This window comes from Stigmatopora argus, chromosome 14 (assembly GCF_051989625.1).
Source record: "Stigmatopora argus isolate UIUO_Sarg chromosome 14, RoL_Sarg_1.0, whole genome shotgun sequence".
NCBI classification, from domain to species: Eukaryota; Metazoa; Chordata; class Actinopteri; order Syngnathiformes; family Syngnathidae; genus Stigmatopora; species Stigmatopora argus.
In genome coordinates this window covers 2,471,405-2,490,562 of record NC_135400.1, presented here as the reverse complement: position 1 = coordinate 2,490,562, position 19,158 = coordinate 2,471,405, and the positions used below count along the sequence as shown (strand labels likewise).

Here is a 19,158-nt window from a genome sequence, read left to right as displayed (position 1 = left end):
TGTCTGCAAATTGCGTTTAAGTCCAAAAATGTTCGCAAGTCCAATTTTGTATTTCGCGTCTTTTTCGGAGTAGTACTTCTTTCCGCCGCTAATACCGACGCCTGGCGCTGTGAGAGCTCAGCTCACCCAGCATCTACCTTCTTCGTTGCAATGCGGAAGTGCGTGAATGTATCTCCAGTGTGCAAAGAACCTTTTTCATTTGTATCATTAAATATCTCATGCATCCAATATTGAATATGGTTGGTAAAAAGCTAAAGGCTTCTATTGAGGGAGTTGCAAGGAAGAGGCAAGCCATTTCATTTGAAACGAGTGGCAATAATAACGAAGCTTGATGCGCGTGAGTGGTGAGCGTTGCACATTCAGTACCATTTATAAACAGAAAGATCGAGCAGCAGGACCCAAATATTGAACGTTGCACAAAGTTTGCAAATCAATTGAATGATGCCATACAGTGCTACTGCATCATTTATGATGAAAAAAAGAAGAAAACTGTGCAATCGTCATTAGGTCGCGTCTTTTGGGCAGTTTCTAATACATAAATCTATCTCTCTCTCTCTACAGTACTGTACATATTCTCTCCATTTTATTAAATGTTTTTTTTTTTCAGTACAAACCAATGCGTGTTACTTATACAAGCCTTAAACATACAAATGCACTTATATAAACCTTCAATATACTTATATAGGCCTTAAACATAAATTATAATACAAAATATAGCACTAAATCAACTTACAAACAAATTCAACGTATGAACAATCGCTCGGAACCAATTGCGTTCGTAAGTTGAGGAGTGTCTGTACTGGTCTCTCATTGGCTGTCTCACTACAACCTTGCATTTTTGATCAACCCATTGTCTGCTTAAACTTATTTATGCTTGGGGGAGCTGTGACCGAGTGCATCGACCTGAACCGCAGCCTGCTGTGGGCGAAATTGTGTCACGGGGGCAGGCGATGGGGGCGTGTGGTCAGTAATAAGGACGTTGACAAGTCAATTGGTCGATGTGCACCAAAACAGAGCATGAGTAAATGCAAAGCTCGGCAATACACGGGGAAATCAACGAGAAGGCGGCAGAGGAGGAAGCAGCCACCTTTGCAACAGCACAACTCAGAAAAAAACGGAGGAGAAACGAACTTTCCAACTCAGTGGGAAAACATCCTGAACTAACTCTCAACGGTGCATGAGCAAATGCAATGCTCGGGAATACACGAGGAATTCAACGAGAAGGCGGCTGAGAGGGAAGCAGTCACCATTGCAACAGCACAAATGAGGAAAAACGGGAGAAACGAACTTTTCAACTTTGTGGGAAATAACATCCTGAAAATGTTCACGAGTTGTGCCCACTTTGACGACATTTGTCTTGTGCGTTTTAGAAACATTAAAAGTTGTCAAAGGCAAACGTCTTTGCATAGTTCATTTTGAAAATGTTTGTCAACTAGCACTGCAGAAGCAGGTAAGAACCAGTACTGACTTATAAAATTACATTTCAAAGAAATCAAAACGTTAATGCTTGTTAATTATTGTTTGAATTCTAAATGCTGTGTTTATTAAATGTGCGTTCATGTGTTCGTGTGCTATTAGTAGATGTGTGTTCATGTTCGTGTGCTATCTCTGTATTGCATCTTGGTGGCTTTCTCTTGTTCCCATGCATTTTAACATGGGTAGATTTTGTATATGTACAGTGGTACCTTGAGATACGAGTTTAATGCGTTCCGGGACTGAGCTCGTATGTCGATTTACTCTTATCTCAAATCAACGTTTCCCATGGAAATGAACTAAATACAAATTAATTCGTTCCCACCCTCTGAAAAAAACACCAAAAAGTACGATAATACAATGGAAAAACATTTTTATTGGTTGTAATTCATCATCTACTAACAGAGTAACAAATAACTAGTGGTTATGATGTTTAATAGTACTAAAATTAGATCGATTTCATGGAGGAGAGAGAGAGCGGAGAGAGAGACTTTTTGCGCGACAAAGTGCTCGTAACATAACATAAACAAATTTAAATGAACTTGGATTACGATACAGACACACTCAAAAATAAGTTTCATATATTCCGAAAATGATGCACACAAATGTCGTCACAATAGGATAACGCACGACCACTTGCCAACTTTCCCGGGAAGTTGTACTCCTCTCGTATTGGCGAGCAAACTCCGCCATTCTGCACTGACTAACAGGGGAAAAAATACTGAAAAAATGCAACGCTCTGTCTGCCCTGTGCTCGTAGAGACATTTACACGAGGAAGTTGCGACAAGATGTTCTCATAAGCGTAGGCTGTATGCACGTAAATCAAAATTTGTCTCGTATCTCAAGGTAAATATTTTCTCGAAATTTTACTCGTATCTAAAATTGCTCGTATGTCAGGGCACTTGGATGTCAAGGTATTACTGTACTTGTTATTCATTTTGTGACATTAATAAATAATTTTTTGATCATTTTCTCTCAGTTTTGTGTTTCTCACATCTTCCTTATAAAATTGGGACATTTTGACCAATTTTAAAGCTCTTAGTTGGTAGTACTGCTCTACTTACAAAATGTTCAAGTTACGAAAAAACGTTCTGGAACCAATTAATTTGTAAGTAGAGGTATGACTGTAATACTTTGGCAATCGGCTGGTAGAGCGTGGTTGATGTAATGAGCAACCGTGATCTAAATAGTACTTGATTGTGCATTGAATACATTGACTAACCCAAGTTTTTAATTGGTGTTCCTTATTCAAATTTTGAATGATTTTCACGCCTATGGTGCTCACCGACTTAAAGGGGAATGTCTCAGTTGTGGTTGTCTGTATTTTGCCCATACACAATGCACTTCGGCTCAACGGGCGCAACAATTGGTACTGCCAGCACGAAACCAGAACTGCCAAATACGATGAATCTTCCGTAGTTTACTTTGCCAGTTTTTACCAAACTACTAAATACGCATTTTGTATTAAAACAATGACAAAAAAATCAAGCAGTTTTTTTTGTCAACTTGAATTTCAAAACGTTGAAAGTTTTCATTTTGGGCTCTCCATTTTAACTTAACATGAAAATTTCAAAAAGCAACAAGTTCTAAATAAGTTTTGCATTTTGCACATAAAAATGTCAATTATTTTGAAAGTTAACAAGCGTGCTCACTTCCTTTTCAATGGCACGTGTACATTCATCAGTTGTTTCAAGGTGTAGACTAATCTCATCTCATTTTCTGAACCATTTTATCCTCACTAGGGTCTAGACTAAAGTCTAATTCATCATCATAATATTACAAATTTTCAAAGTCTCATTCATCATCATCAGATTCACCAAACAATTGATTCCATTCTTCTTGTTATTTTTTCCAAGTGTGAAAACTGGCTAAAAGAATGAGATCTCGCGCCCCATCTGGCGGAAAAAGACAGGTTTTACGTCTCCCATTACAACAGCTGCCGAGGGGACTTTTTCACTGGCGTAGGGCAGTTTTTCACCGGTGTTCGTGTATAACACGCACCTGAACTTTGCTTCAGTTATTTAGTACAAAATGTTGCACATTATACTAAAATAAATTTGGTACATACCATACTACATGTTTTCGTGCCTATACAAAAATACACATACACAAGTACAACTATCAAGTATATTAATTAAATATCACTGTTACAGGCATATGAAAAAAACTATAATTTATTAATATCTAAATATAATCTATAAATAAAAAGTAAATACTTAAAGTACTGTACTCACAGTGAAAATACTCCGCTTGATTTAAGTAATAAAAAAACAGGTTATTCCTCAGACTCGGGGTGTCTTAGTCCATACGAGAATTTACAGTTCAGCACCTCGGAAGATGCGAGCTTCGGGCGGCGGACGAAGGCACGTCCGTGGCGGTGGTCAACCGAAAGCGGCAGCCCTTCATGGAGAAGAACGGTCGCTGCAACGTGCAGCACGGCAATCTGGGCAGAGAGACCAGCCGCTACATCTCGCACCTCTTCACCTCACAATAATTTATTTTTACTTATTACCAGCATACAGATCGCCACTACACGCGTGGATCTCCAGAGGGCAAGTGCGTTCACTTCCCGTTTGTCACTTTTACCCGCACGGTGGACCTCATTAACATTAACACAATTCCTACCAGCTGAATTATGTACAAAAGAATTCCATTAATGCCGCAATGGCGTGCTACGCCTTTAGCCTATCACGGAACTTTAATATTTAGGAGGCATTTTCAACGGCGACTCAAAAAGAGTACTTTTCCGAAGGTGATATGCGTGATACAAAATTCACTCGCAACAAAAGAGGAAATAGCAACATGTAAGGCATCTAGGCATTTGATATGATATTCTATTCTCCCTCTCTTATATCTTCCTTCTGTGCTGTTAAGTGATGAAGCGGTGCCCTGACTTCTGCCATTTTTCACCGCCAATTTTCATCTGTCTTCCGGTTGCGAATTTTAACGTAGATTTAGTCATTTTTATGAACTTTTTTTTTTTACATACCTCAGAAAGTAATCTGCAAAGTAGTGAAGCCGCGAAAGTTGAAACCACGAAGTGAAGCAGGATCACACTATTGAGCTTTATTTTTGTAAGCATTGCTGGTAAATGCCACAAGGAAAAAGGGTCACAAATTCTCAATTTTGTTTCTTACACACTTAGAAAATATGATTTTGACGTTTGTCAGCCCTGATGAAATGCGTTTTTTAAAAATGCAGCAGGAACAAAAGTGAGTTTGATTGTTCTTTATTGATGTAATGTGTACTCATGTAAATTTAAGTGAAAGCATTCAAACATCTAATCTTCTGTATTCCACATAGAGTTCGGCCAAGTGGGCAAGCCTGCTGTCCAACATTGAATTGAACTGAATGCTTTTATTGTCATTATACAAGTATAATGACATTTAAAGCTTTCACCACATAGTTGTAACAACAACAAACAGACAAATAAATAATCAATAAATAAGTAGTTCAAGTGAGGTCAGCAGAGTGGAGCGGGCTTGTTCCGTCTGAAGTCCAGGATGAGTGCCATTGTTTTGGAGACGTTCAGCGCCAAGTTGTTGAGAGCGCAGCACTTGCTGAGTCTATGGACGCAACAACAAACAAACACATAGATAATCAATATACAGTAATACCTAGACATACAAGTGCCCCGACATACGAGGAATTTGAGATACGAGTAAAATTCCAAGCTAATATTTACCTTGAGATACGAGACACATTTTGAGATACTAGCATTTGAGACTGCTTTATGTTTTCACCGCACTGTCTCCCTCGTGCAAAGATCTCTACAAGCACTTGGCAGAGCGTTCTATCTTTTCTGTTTTTTTTTGCTTTTCTTTTTCCCCCATTAGTCAGGGCAGAATTAAGGGAAACACAATGGATCCAAACCAACCGGTGCAATGAAAGGTAGTGCGAAGAAAAAGGCGTATGATGACAATCGATATTAAGCACAAAATAATCAAAAAACATGAGTAGTATACGCGTGACTGAGCTGGCTCGTCAATGCGTATGGATTGGATTGGATAACGTTATTCGTCCCGTATTCGGGAAATTTTGTTGCCACAGTAGCAAGAGGGTGAGGATGCAGGAATAGGAAAGGCATTTTAGACATAAATAGATAGGTAAAAGTAAGTTAATAAATAAATACATGAATAAATATATAAATAAATAAGCGTGTTGCTTAGCACATATATACATACATACATACACAAATATACATGCATGCATACGGTAGGTCTCAACACTCAGCCATTTTTTTGTTAAAGAGCCTGACAGCTGATGGGAGGAAGGATCTGCGGAAGCGCTCCTTCCTGCAATGAGGGTGCCGCAGTCTATTGCTAAAGGAGATTCGGAGGGACTCCACAGACTCATGCAGGGGGTGGGAGGTGCTGTCCATGATGGACATCATCCTGGTCAGCATTCTCCGCTCTCCCACTTCCTCCACAGAGTCCAGAGGACAGCCCAGAACAGCTGGCCCTCCTGACCAGCTTATTCAGCCTGTTCCTGTCCCTCTCCGTGCTCCCGCATCCCCAACAGAGCACTGCATAAAACACTGTAGATGCCACCACAGTGTCGTAGAAAGTCCTCAGCAGTGTCCTGCACACTCCAAAGGACCGTAGACTCCTCAGTAGGTAGAGGCGGCTCTGGCCCCTTTTGTACAGGGCATCTATGTTTGTGGACCAGTCTAGTTTGTTGTTGAGGTGAACACCCAGGTACTTAAAATTCTCCACGATTTCAATGTCTGTACCCTGGATGTTCACCTGAGTGGTCTGTTGAGGATTCCTCCGAAAATCGATGACCATTTCCTTTGTCTTACTGGTGTTGATGTAGAGGTGGTTTTGCCTACACCAGTAAACAAAGGCTGTGATGACTCCCCTGTACTCCAGGTCGTACCCGTCCGTCACTCGTCCAATAATAGCGGTGTCGTCAGAGAACTTCTGGAGGTGGCAGGTGTCTGTATTATGTTGGAAATCCGATGTGTAGAGGGAGAAGAGGAGTGGGGAGAGCACTGTGGCTTGTGGGGCCCCCGTGCTGCAAGCTACCACATCAGACATACAGTCCTGGAGTCTCACATATTGTGGTCTGTCAGTGAGGAAGTCGATGATCCATGCGGCTAGGTGGTTCCTTACTCCAGCCTCTTCCAGTTTCCCTCTCAGTAGGACCAGATGAATGGTGTTGAACGCACTGGAGAGGTCAAAAAACCTTATTCTCAGCGTGCTTCCCGTGTTCTCCAGGCGTGAAAGAGACCTGTGCATCAGGTAGGTGGTAGCATCTTCCACACCAATACCTGGACGATAGGCGAACTGCAGAGGGTCCAGCTCTGCATTCATCAGGGGGCTGAGGTGATTGAGGATGATTCTCTCCAATGTCTTGATCAGGTGAGAGGTTAATGCTACCGGCCTGAAGTGGTTTGGCTCCCTGGGGTACGCAGTCTTAGGAACTGGGACCACACAGGAAGTTTTCCACAAGGTGGGGACCCTCTGCAGACTGAGGCTGAGGTTGAAAATATGCAGAATCACTATACCAAGCTGATCTGCACACTCTCTCAGTAGTCTGGACCGGTAGCCTTCCTTGCCTCGATCTTCTTGAGCTGTTTTATCACCTGATCGACAGTAATGCAGAGACCGGTGGAAGAGGGGGAGGAAGAGGAGGAGGAGGAGAACGAGGGGGGAGCGTTCCTTCTGGTCTGGGGGGTAAGGGGAGTGGGGGCAGGACTGAATCTGTTAAAGAACTGATTAAGTTCATTGGCCCACTCCCTGCCGCCAGATTCCGGGTCTCTCTCGCTGTTGCCTCCATAGCCCGAAATAGTCCTCGAGCTCCTCCAGACCTCTTTGATGTTGCCTCTCTGGAGTTGGTTCTCCAGCTTCCTCCTGTAGATGGTCTTACCCTTCCTTATCTCTCTCTTCAGCTCCTTCTGGACCTTTTTCAGGCTCTCTTTCTCCCCAGACCTAAAAGCCCTCTTCTTCTCGTTCAGGAGGGCCCTTAGATCCCTGGTGACCCACGGCTTATTGTTGGAGAAACAACCGACCTTCTTGGAGGGTACAATGTTCTCAACACATAAGTTAATATAATCTGTGATGCAGTGGGTCAAGCTGTCAATGTCATTACCATGTGAATTGCACAGCACCTCCCAGTCAGTGGTCTCTAAACAGTCCCTCAGTACCATGCTGGTCTCCTCGGTCCATCTTTGTATGATCCTCGTGGTAGGTTTTATTTTCCTCACCATAGGGATGTAGGTGGGGATCAGATGGACCAGGTTGTGGTCTGAGCGGCCCAGCGGGGGGAGGGGGACTGAGCTGTATGCCTCCTTTGTGTTGGCATACAGCAGGTCCAGAGTTTTTTGTTCCCTGGTGTGGCACTTCACAAACTGAGTGAAGGTGGGGAGAGTAGAAGCCAAGGGAGCATGGTTAAAATCACCAGAGATAAGAAGCAGAGACTGGGAGTGTGACGTTTGCAGCCGGGACACAGTGGCGTGAAGCAGCTCGCGGGCGACTGTCGCATCGGCCGAGGGACGTATATGCGCAGTTATTATGATAACGTGCGAGAACTCCCGGGGGATGTAAAACGGCCTGATGCTAACAGCTACTAGCTCGATATCTCGAGTGCAGAGTCGCTACAGTAATGTGCCCGGGGCTGCACCATCTACTATTAATAAAAACAGCTAGTCCCCCCCTTTCTTCCTACCGCTCTCCTCAGCATCTCTGTCCGCCCTCACCAGCTGAAAACCGTCCTAGGAGACGAGAGAGTCCGGAATTAGTTCATTCAGCCAGGTCTCCGTGAAGCACATAATGCAGATATTCCGATATTGTCGTTGTTGTTTGGTAAGCGCCGTTAGCTCTTCCATCTTATTGGGAAGAGATCTTACGTTCCCCATAATAATAGATGGAATGCTGGGTCTGAAGCGTCGCTTTCTCTCCTGACATTTTCGCAGGAAGATCGCCCCGAAAGCCATGGTGGAATACATGAACCTCTTTGCCTTGGTTATTGCACAAGAAGGTTTAAATTTAGTGTGTATAGGAATCTAACTTCATTTAAGTTAAATTCAAAGTTTATGTTACGTTACGAGCGCATCCGTCTAGTGACTCCCATCCACGAACTCCCCGTTGTATAAATTCTGCCTCATGTTATTATTAAACATAACCACCAGTTATTTGTTACTCTGTTAGTAGCTGGTGAATTACAGTGTGGGCAAATAAGTATTTAGTCAACCACCAATTATGCAAGTTCTCCTACTTGAAAAGATTAGAGAGGCCTGTAATTGTCAACATGGGTAAACCTCAACCATGAAAGACAGAATGTGGAAACTCCCCCAGAAAATCACTGTTTGATTTTTAAAGAATTTATTTCCAAATTAGAGTGGAAAATAAGTATTTGGTCACCTAGAAACAAGCAAGATTTCTGGCTGTCAAAGAGGTCTAATTTCTAACAAGGTCTCCACTCGTTACCTGTATTCATAGCATCTGTTTTAACTCATTATCGGTATAAAAGACACCTGTCCACTACCACATGTCTCTCACCATCCAAACTATACCATGGCCAAGACCAAAGAGCTGTCGAAGGACACCAGAAACAAAATTTTAGACCTGCACCAAGCTGGGAAGACTGAATCTGCAATAGGTAAAACGCTTGGTGTAAAGAAATCAACTGTGGGAGCAAATATTTGAAAATGGAAGACATACAAGAACACTGATAATCTCCAACGATCTGGGGCTTCATGCAAGATCTCACCCTGTGGCGTCAAAATGATAAGAACGGTGAGGGGGGACTTAGTGAATTATCTACAGAGAGCTGGGACCACAGTAACAAAGGCAACAATCAGTAACACAATGTGCCGCTAGGGACTCAAATCCTGCACTGCCAGACGTGTCCCCCTGCTGAAGCCAGTACACCTCCAGGCCCGTCTGCGGTTCGCTAGATAGCATTTGGATGATCCAGAAGAGGACTGGGAGAATGTTATGGTCAGATGAAACCAAAATATGGTAAAAACACAGGTTCTCGTGTTTGGAGGAGAAATAATACTGAATTGCATCCAAAGAACACCATACCCACTGTGAAGCATGGGGTGGAAACATCATGCTTTGGGGCTGTTGTTCTGCAAAGGGATCAGGACGACTGATATGTGTAAAGGAAAGAATGAATGGGGACATGTTTCGAGAGATTTTGAGTGAAAATCTCCTTCCATCAGCAAGGACATTGAAGATGAGACGTGGCTGGGTCTTTCAGCATGACTATGATCCCAAACACATAGCCAGGGCAACCAAGGAGTGCCTTCGTAAGAAGCATTTCAAGGTCCTGGAGTGGCCTAGCCAGTCTCCAAGTCTCAACCCCATAGAAAATCCGTGGAGGGAGTTGAAAGTCCGTGTTGCCCAACGACAGCCCCAAAACATCACTGCACTAGAGATCTGCAAGGAGGAATGGGCCAAAATACCAGCAACTGTGTGAAAAGCTTGTGAAGAGTTAAAGAAAACGTTTGGCCTCTGTTATTGCCAACAATGTATTGAGAAGAAATTTTGGTATTGACCAAAATACTTATTTTCCACCATGATTTGCAAATACATTCTTTAAAAATCAAACTGTGATTTTCTGTTATTTTTCCACATTCTGTCTTTCATGGTTGAGGTTTACCCATGTTGACAATTACAGGCCTCACTAATCTTATCAGGTAGGATAACTTGCACAATTGGTGGTTGACGAAATACTTATTTGCCCCACTGTATGTGTGTGTATATATATATATATATATATATATATATATATATATATATATATGTGTGTGTATATATATATATATATATATATATATATATATTTATATACATATATATATATATATATATATATACAGACGCTCCCCTACTTACGAACATTCAACTTACGAACAACGGTACATACGAACATGTCTGCAAATTGCGTTTAAGTCCAAAAATGTTCGCAAGTCCAATTTTGTATTTCGCGTCTTTTTCGGAGTAGTACTTCTTTCCGCCGCTAATACCGACGCCTGGCGCTGTGAGAGCTCAGCTCACCCAGCATCTACCTTCCGCATTGCAACGAAGAAGAAGTGCGTGAATGTATCTCCAGTGTGCAAAGAACCTTTTTCATTTGTATCATTAAATATCTCATGCATCCAATATTGAATATGGTTGGTAAAAAGCTAAAGGCTTCTATTGAGGGAGTTGGAAGGAAGAGGCAAGCCATTTCATTTGAAACGAGTGGCAATAATAACGAAGCTTGATGCGCGTCAGAAAGTGGTGAGCGTTGCACATTCAGTACCATTTATAAACAGAAAGATCGAGCAGCAGGACCCAAATATTGAACGTTGCACAAAGTTTGCAAATCAATTGAATGATGCCATACAGTGCTACTGCATCATTTATGATGAAAAAACGAAGAAAACTGTGCAATCAACATTAGGTCGCTTCTTTTGGCCAGTTTCTAATACATAAATCTATCTCTCTCTCTACAGTACTGTACATATTCTCTCCATTTTATTAAATGTTTTCAGTACAAACCAATGCGTGTTACTTATACAAGCCTTAAACATACAAATGCACTTATATAAACCTTCAATATACTTATATAGGCCTTAAACATAAATTATAATACAAAATATAGCACTAAATCAACTTACAAACAAATTCAACTTATGAACAATCGCTCGGAACCAATTGCGTTCGTAAGTTGAGGAGTGTCTGTATATGTATATATATACACACATACATATATATATATGTATGTGTATATATATGTATATATGTATGTGTATATACAGTTGTGGTCAAAAGTTTACATAAACTTGTGAATAACAATATCATGGCTCTCTTGAGTTTCCAGTTATTTCTACAACTGATTTTCTCTGATAGAGTGATTGGAACAGATACTTCTTTGTCACAAAAACATTCATGAAGTTTTATTCTTTTATGACTAGTATGGGTTAACAGAAAAAGTGATCAAATCTGCTGGGTCAAAAATATACATACAGCAACACGAATGAACAATTTTGGTGACTTAGAAAGTTATCAGTGAAATGAGATTCATAGCATGGCCTCTTAACTTCTTGTGAGTGATTGAGTGTTTTCTGAGGCCATTTAAATAGGGCTCATTGGATGCAAACGCCCACAAACGCTACAATGGGAAAGTCAAAGGAGTTCAGCATGATCTGAAAAAGCGAATCCTTGACTTGAACAAGTCAGGAAAGTCACTTGGAGCCATTTCAAAGCAGCTGCAGGTCCCAAGAGCAACAGTGCAAACAATTGTTTGTAAGTATAAAGTGTATGGCACTGTTTTGTCACTGCCACGATCGGGAAGAAAACGCAAGCTATCACCTCCTGCTGAGAGAAAATTGGTCAGGAAGGTGAAGATTCAACCGAGAATCACCCAAAAGCAGATCTGCCAAGAATTAGAAGCTGCTGGAACACAGGTGTCAGTGTCCACAGTCAAGCATGTTTTGCATCTCCATGGACTGAGAGGCTGCCGTGTAAGAAGGAAGCCCTTGCTCCAAAAGCGGCACCTTAAGGCTTGACTAAATGGACAAAGATAAGACCTTCTGTAGGAAAGTTCTTTGGTCAGACGAAACAAAAATCGAGCTGTTTGGCCACAATGCCAAGCAATATGTTTGGAGGAGAGAAGGTGAGGCCTTTAAACCCAAGTACACCATGCCTACCGTCAAGCACAGTGGTGGTAGTATTATGCTGTTGGGCTGTTTTTCTACCAATGGAACTGGTGCTTTACAGAGAGTAAATGGTGATGGTAATGGAATGGCTAAATCAGGCTAGAATTTAGGTTTTCGAATGGCCTTCCCAAAGTCCTGACTTAAACCCCATTGAGAACTTGTGGACAATGCTGAAGAAACAAGTCCATGTCAGAAAGCCATCAAATTTAACTGAACTGCACCAATTCTGTCAAGAGGAGTGGTCAAAGATTCAACCAGTAGCTTGTGGATGGCTACCAAAAGCGCCTAATTGAAGTCAAAATGGCCAAGGAACATGTTACCGAATATTAGCGCTGCTGTATGTATATTTTTGACCCAGCAGATTTGATCACTTTTTTCTGTTCACCCACAATAAAGTCATAAAAGAACCAAACATCATGAATATTTTTGTGACAAAGAAGTATCTGTTCCAATCACTCTCAGAGAAAAATCAGAGTTGTAGAAATAACTGGAAACTCAAGAGAGCCATGACATTATGTTCTTCACAAGTGTATGTCAACTTTTGACCACAACTCTATGTATATATGTATATATATGTATGTATATATTTATATATGTATATATGTATATATATATGTATGTATGTATGTATATATTTTATGTATATATGTATGTATGTATATATTTTATGTATATATGTATGTATGTATATATGTTATGTATATATGTATGTATGTATATATGTATGTATGTATGTATATATGTATATGTATGTATGTATATATGTATGAATGTATATATGTATGTATACATGTATGAATGTATACATGTATGTATGTATATATGTATGAATGTATGTATGAATGTATGTATGTAATAATAATAATAATAATAATCGGACATAGGCCCTGTCGTCATTATGAACAACACAAAAAAGCCTACTTGTCATCACACGTAGAAACTGCGTGTGACGAAATTGGTGGTGCTTCTCCATAAGCTGCGTTTACTCGGCAAAAGACTTAAATAAGTGCAAGTGACGGACTTGTAATTTGGCATTCTGCTGTTGTGGATACAGGTCGCTTACCTCTCGCTTACCTCTCACTGTCTTTCACTTACCTTACTTCAGTCGGCTAGTAGGAGGCAGATCACCACCCAAACATCTTTTCATATTACCGCAGAAGGGACTGTGTGTTATGTTACCGCAAGTTTAGATTTCTGATGGATGTGGGGAAAAAACTGTCCTTAAGCCTATTTGTCCGTGCTTTGTGGGACCTATAGCGTCTGCCAGAGGGCAGCAGCTGGAACAGATTGTGAAATGTATGTGTATGTATGTATATATGTATGTATGTATGTATGTATATATGTATATATGTATGTATGTATATATGTATGTATGTATATATGTATGTATATATGTATGTATGTATATATGTATGTATGTATATATGTATGTATGTATATATGTATGTATGTATATATGTATATATGTATGTATGTATATATGTATATACAGTCATACCTCGTCATACGATATGCTCGTGGTACGACTAAAATTTCGATCGAATAATTCGCTCGCGATACAATTAAAATTTCGAGATGCGACCAAGCCAGGTGGCTATGACATGAGAGGCTGTTTATCATTGTAGCGCACTGTCTTTTTTGCCGCATCTCTTTTGTGTATAACAATATCTACGAGCACTGAACGATTAATTCAGACGAGTTTCTCCTACGCATCGACCAGGAAACGCACAACGCGCATATATCGCTAATATGTACTACAAGACTATTTCTCGTTGGCAAGTGGTCGTGGGTTATACTATTGTGAGGACATTTGTGTGAATCATTTTCGGAATATTTTGAAGGGAATACGTAGTACAACAGCAAACAGCCCATCGATAGCGAACGTGATGGTGGAGGCGTGGCAAACAACTAACCCGAAGAGAACGAAGGTAAAAAAAGGATTAAAACTAAATTAGAATTCCGTTTTGTGTAAAGTTGCATTAAATGTATGTTTGAGTGTGTCTGTATATATTAATCCAAGTTAATTTAAATTAGTTTGTTCCGTTTACGATTCGCGCGCTCGCCCCGCCCCCGGATCGTGTGTGTACATGTTTTTCAACCTCGGCCCGTGGGCCATATATGGCCCGTTACAGATAACATTCATTTAGGAATAACAAGGGCATGTACTGCCCCCCGCTGGACATATTTATAAATACAAGTACGAACTACAATGTGCTTCCAATTGTTTTTATTTTTTATTTTATCCTTGCGTTTAAAGTAGTAGCCATTTGGAGATCACGCAGAACAGTACGTGACAGAAGAAATAGAGAAAATAAAGTAGTAGTAACAGTAAGTGCTACTGTAATGAAATTATAAATCCAGAAATCCTACTCCAGAAAACTTAAACCAGCATAGGAAACGTTGAGATTAATCTTTGAATTATGGTTCTCAGCAAATCTGTGGGATCTAATCCATATACATTCAATAACTTCGAATTAGAGGAAGCACACAGAGTCAGCCGTGATGAGTTTTATCTAGCTTCAGCTGATGGAGGGAGTCAAAGTAGCCAGCGCCAGGAGATGCGTCTATCCTCCAGCCTGACCAGTTTGAATCCCCGCCTGCCCCCAACAGATCCACCAGTTTTATTGACAAAGGTCATGTGACATAGATACAAACTTTAGGCGGGAAAATGTGAACAAAGAAATGGGTGTGTCATGGTAGATGACGTGCCCCTAACTAATAGGTGTCATGATGGAAATTTCCACCAGGCTATGCAAAATTATATTCTAGTGACTACACTAAATAAACCAATTGACTAATAAAAAGCATAAGAATACATTCCATACTCCACATTTCCCCCCTGTAGTTACTTTGAAAGAATTTTCATTAGACACATCAATTTGTATCCCTCCCCTCCAGGTTCTAGAATACAAATATCATCAACAGTTACTCATCAAGGGGTATGGAAAATAATAAAATCACTTGTCAAGGCAGAGGCGAAAAACTCGAGGTATTTAGCGTCATTCGAGAAAAAATCCTCTGCGTCCCTCTTACAAACGAGTTACGTTCCGAGCGATTGTTCGTAAGGTGAATTTGTTCATAAGTTGCTTCAGTGCTATATTTTGTATTATAATTTATGTTTAAGGCCTAAATAAGTATATTGGAGGTTTATATAAGTGCATTTGTATGTTTAAGGCTTGTATAAGTAACCTGCATTGGTTTGTACTGAAAAAAACATTTAACAAACGATTGTCGAACTATTCAAGTTGTATGCCCGTGCAATACTCACCATTTACTCACCCATATCAAGCTTCTTTATTATTGCCACTTTCATTTAAATTGAAATGGCTTGCCTCTTCCTTGCACTACCACCCTCACTAGAAGCCTTTCGCTTTTCACCAACCATATTGAATAATGGATGCACGAAATATTTAATGATAAAAATGAAAAAAGTTCTTTGCGCACTGGAGATACGTTCACGCACTTACGCACTGCAACGAACTGGGCAGAGGAAGGTGGATGCTGGGTGAGCTCTCACAGCGCCAGGCGTCGGTATTAGTACAAAACAAATCAAAATAATTGGGATCATTGAGAATCACCAAATCAAATCATTAAGACAGAAAAGCAGCAAAAACAAAACGAGCAAGAGTGGACGGAGCTACCGCCGCCGGCTTCCACTCCAACGGCGTCATTTTGGTTGCGGTAGCTAAAACGGATACAGACTCAAAAAGACGTTGCAAAGTTGGACAAAAACCGGAACCACACGCAGGAAGTTTTCCACAAGATGGGGGACTTCTGCAGACTGGGACCGAGGTAGAGACTATGCAGAGTCACTCTTCCAAGCTTATCCGCACAGTTCCTCAGTAGTCTAGAGCTGAAGACAACAGTAGCAGAGTAGAGCCCCTCTGCTCCGTTGCTGGCAAGCGCCGACAGCTCTTCCATCTTATCCCATGATGGAATGGTTGGTCAGAAGCGTTGCCTCTTCTCCCGGCACTTTTGTCTAGCTCCGAATCTCCGGCGGCACCGAGGTGTTGCTCTTTTCTGCTGCGTATTGTAACAGCTAGTCCCATGTGTGTGACAGCGTACGCATGGCTGAATGGTTCCAAAAAAGAAGTAGCCGAAAGAAGCCAGGCTCACAGAACAAAGAAAGTTGTAAAAACATTAAAGTAAAAAGTATAAAGTACAAATTAAAGTAAAGAGGAATGTATTAAGAAATATTAAAATGTAATTTAAAAAAAGATAGAAGTGCTGTAAAACACGAAAAACATAATAATATACAGAGCTACTGTCACTGGCTTCCGCACGACGGCGCCATCTTGGGAAAAAATAATAATTTAAAAAATAAATAATAATATGCGCAGATGTATGTACCGTTGTTCGTAACTCGAATGTTCGTAAGTAGGGGAGCATCTGTATATATATATATATATATATATATATATATACATACATACATACATACATACATACATACATACATACATACATACATACATACATACATACATACATACATACATACATACATACATACATACATACATACATACATACATACATACATACATACATACATACATACATACATACATACATACATACACACACACACACACACACACACACACACACACACACACACACACACACACACACACACACACACACACACACACACACACACACACACACACACACACACACACACACACACACACACACACACACACACACACACACACACACACACACACACACACACACACACACACACACACACACACACACACACACACACACACACACACACACACACACACACACACACACACACACACACACACACACACACACACACACACACACACACACACACACACACACACACACACACACACACACACACACACACACACACACACACACACACACACACACACACACATATATTTTTATTTTTTTATTTAAAATTTATTTTGACCTCCATGAATCTAATTCAAGGAAAAAACTTAACGTATTTTCTTGCATATAAGCCGCATTTATCGGGAAAAAAATAAGGACTGAATGACGAGGCTACGGCTTATATGAACATAAAAAGACGAAATGCACGAAACTGCAAGGTGACGAAGACGAAATGCTACAACATAAGACAATGCTGCCGATACGGTCGTTTATTTCAAAATAGAGAAAAGATAAACAGATAATACGCTAAACAAAATGAATTTTGACATCTATTAATGAAATTCAAGGGAAAAAACGTATTTTGCATAAAACGTGAAAAAAACTCACTTGTACCCGTCACTGCTCGCTCAGAAAGTCGCCATCTTACCTAGTGCGCCGCCGTCCTACCTAGTTAAACGTGCTCTGACTGGCCAGACACGAGTAGCCTTGATGTGTTCGTACCGTTTGCCATGTCAGCACATTCCAATAGTTGTTAATGCTGATCGAAGGTCTTGCGGTTGATCATTAAAATATCTTCCTTGTACCTGCGTAATGTGTATCATGCTATTCTTGCACCCAGAGACTTGGCGATCACTATACCGCTATGGACACACTTCCTGGTTGTGCTTGCGTTACTTCCTTTTTGAAAGGAAATGATTGTAAATTTGTGATTATGAAATAAAACAAAATTCCGCTTTGATGTATTTTTCTTTTTGTTTCTTGTTCAAGTGTGACAGCTATTGTAGTAATATGAAGAACCATTGAAAAAAAATCAAGATATTTCGACATTAGAAGAAATTTAACCGCCACAACATTTTAAACTTCTGCTAAGAAAATTGACATTTCTGTCATCAAAAAGCATGAGGTTCTCATCAAGATAGACATTTCTTTTTTCAAATTGAATATTTTGATATTTTGCATTTACAAAGGCAGACATATTAACTTCTTTATGATATTGACCGTAAAATTGTGCTTTTGATTCATTGAGTATCTCAGAAATACCACATGTGATGATTTTTCTTAACATTTTCCCTTCAAAGTAAAACATTTGTACTCCCTATTAATATGGAGGTGAAAATTGTGAATCGGGCGGCTTACATGCGAAACATTATAAAATTCAACAATTTTAAGGTACTGTTAAGGGCGCAGCTTATACACGGGATGAATGTAAAGTAAATTGGTTCATTCTTTTTGATTGTTAAGTTTTTCCATTTTTTTTCTTCATATACAGTTTTATGGCTACCTCTCACAACAACAAAACATGATGCAGGACTATGTGCGTACAGGGACCTACCAAAGAGCTATTTTGCAGAACCATGCTGACTTCAAGGACAAGGTAATGAGTTATTTAAATGTTTATTACAGTTTCCCCAGAAAAATTGCAAAGCTCTGTTTTATAAACATAAACCACTTATTAACAATTTAAAAAAATGTCACAATCTTTGTTTTGTCAAACAAAACAATCATGACAATTTTCAATTCATTCAATTTTTCTAGCCGCTTATCCTCACTACATGGGTCACGTGAGATCCAGGGTCAGTTGCCAGCCAATCTCAGAAGTCAGTTTCGACTGTTTTTACTTCCCGTATTTTAGCTAGACTGCAAACTATATATTATACATGGATCAATATTGATCCGCAACAGGTCTCGCAACGACTGCAAGCAGCCGCCGAGTCCATTATGCCCCTTGGAAGACAGCACTGGAGGACATATGCCAATATCTGCCAGTGGATCGTAAATGCCTGGGCTGATTTATCAGTTTCAACTGTGGTTCGAGCTTTCAGGAAGGCAGTAATTGTCACTCAGCTGCCAGACAACCAAAGCGACACGGGCTCAATTAATGACGACTTTGATGAGTCGGAGCCTGGTGTTGGATGCCGCATTCGCCCAGCTGTTCAATTCGGACACTGAAGACGAAGAATTCGGGGGATTCATAGATGAGGAATGAACTGATAAAGTGAGCTTTACGTGTTTCTTTTGTGTTTACAGTTGAACAAGGTTGGTCATATTGTGAATATGGACATCAACAGCTGAATGTTATAGTGCCTCATTGTGTACGTGAGAGCACGCACGGTTCATGCGCGTGAACAACATTTATATCCCAGTAGGC

General features: G+C 40.4%; 1 protein-coding gene across 3 annotated transcripts in view; it reads left to right on the top strand.

Moving 5' to 3' along the window:
• carm1 (coactivator-associated arginine methyltransferase 1) overlaps positions 1–19,158 on the top strand; it is a 159,154-nt gene that overhangs the window by 33,590 nt on the left and 106,406 nt on the right. For all 3 annotated transcript variants that reach the window (XM_077619877.1, XM_077619876.1, XM_077619878.1), the window contains exon 4: positions 18,280–18,384. In XM_077619877.1, coding sequence (XP_077476003.1) covers positions 18,280–18,384 — 105 coding nt within the window. The remainder of the gene's footprint in view (positions 1–18,279; positions 18,385–19,158) is intronic.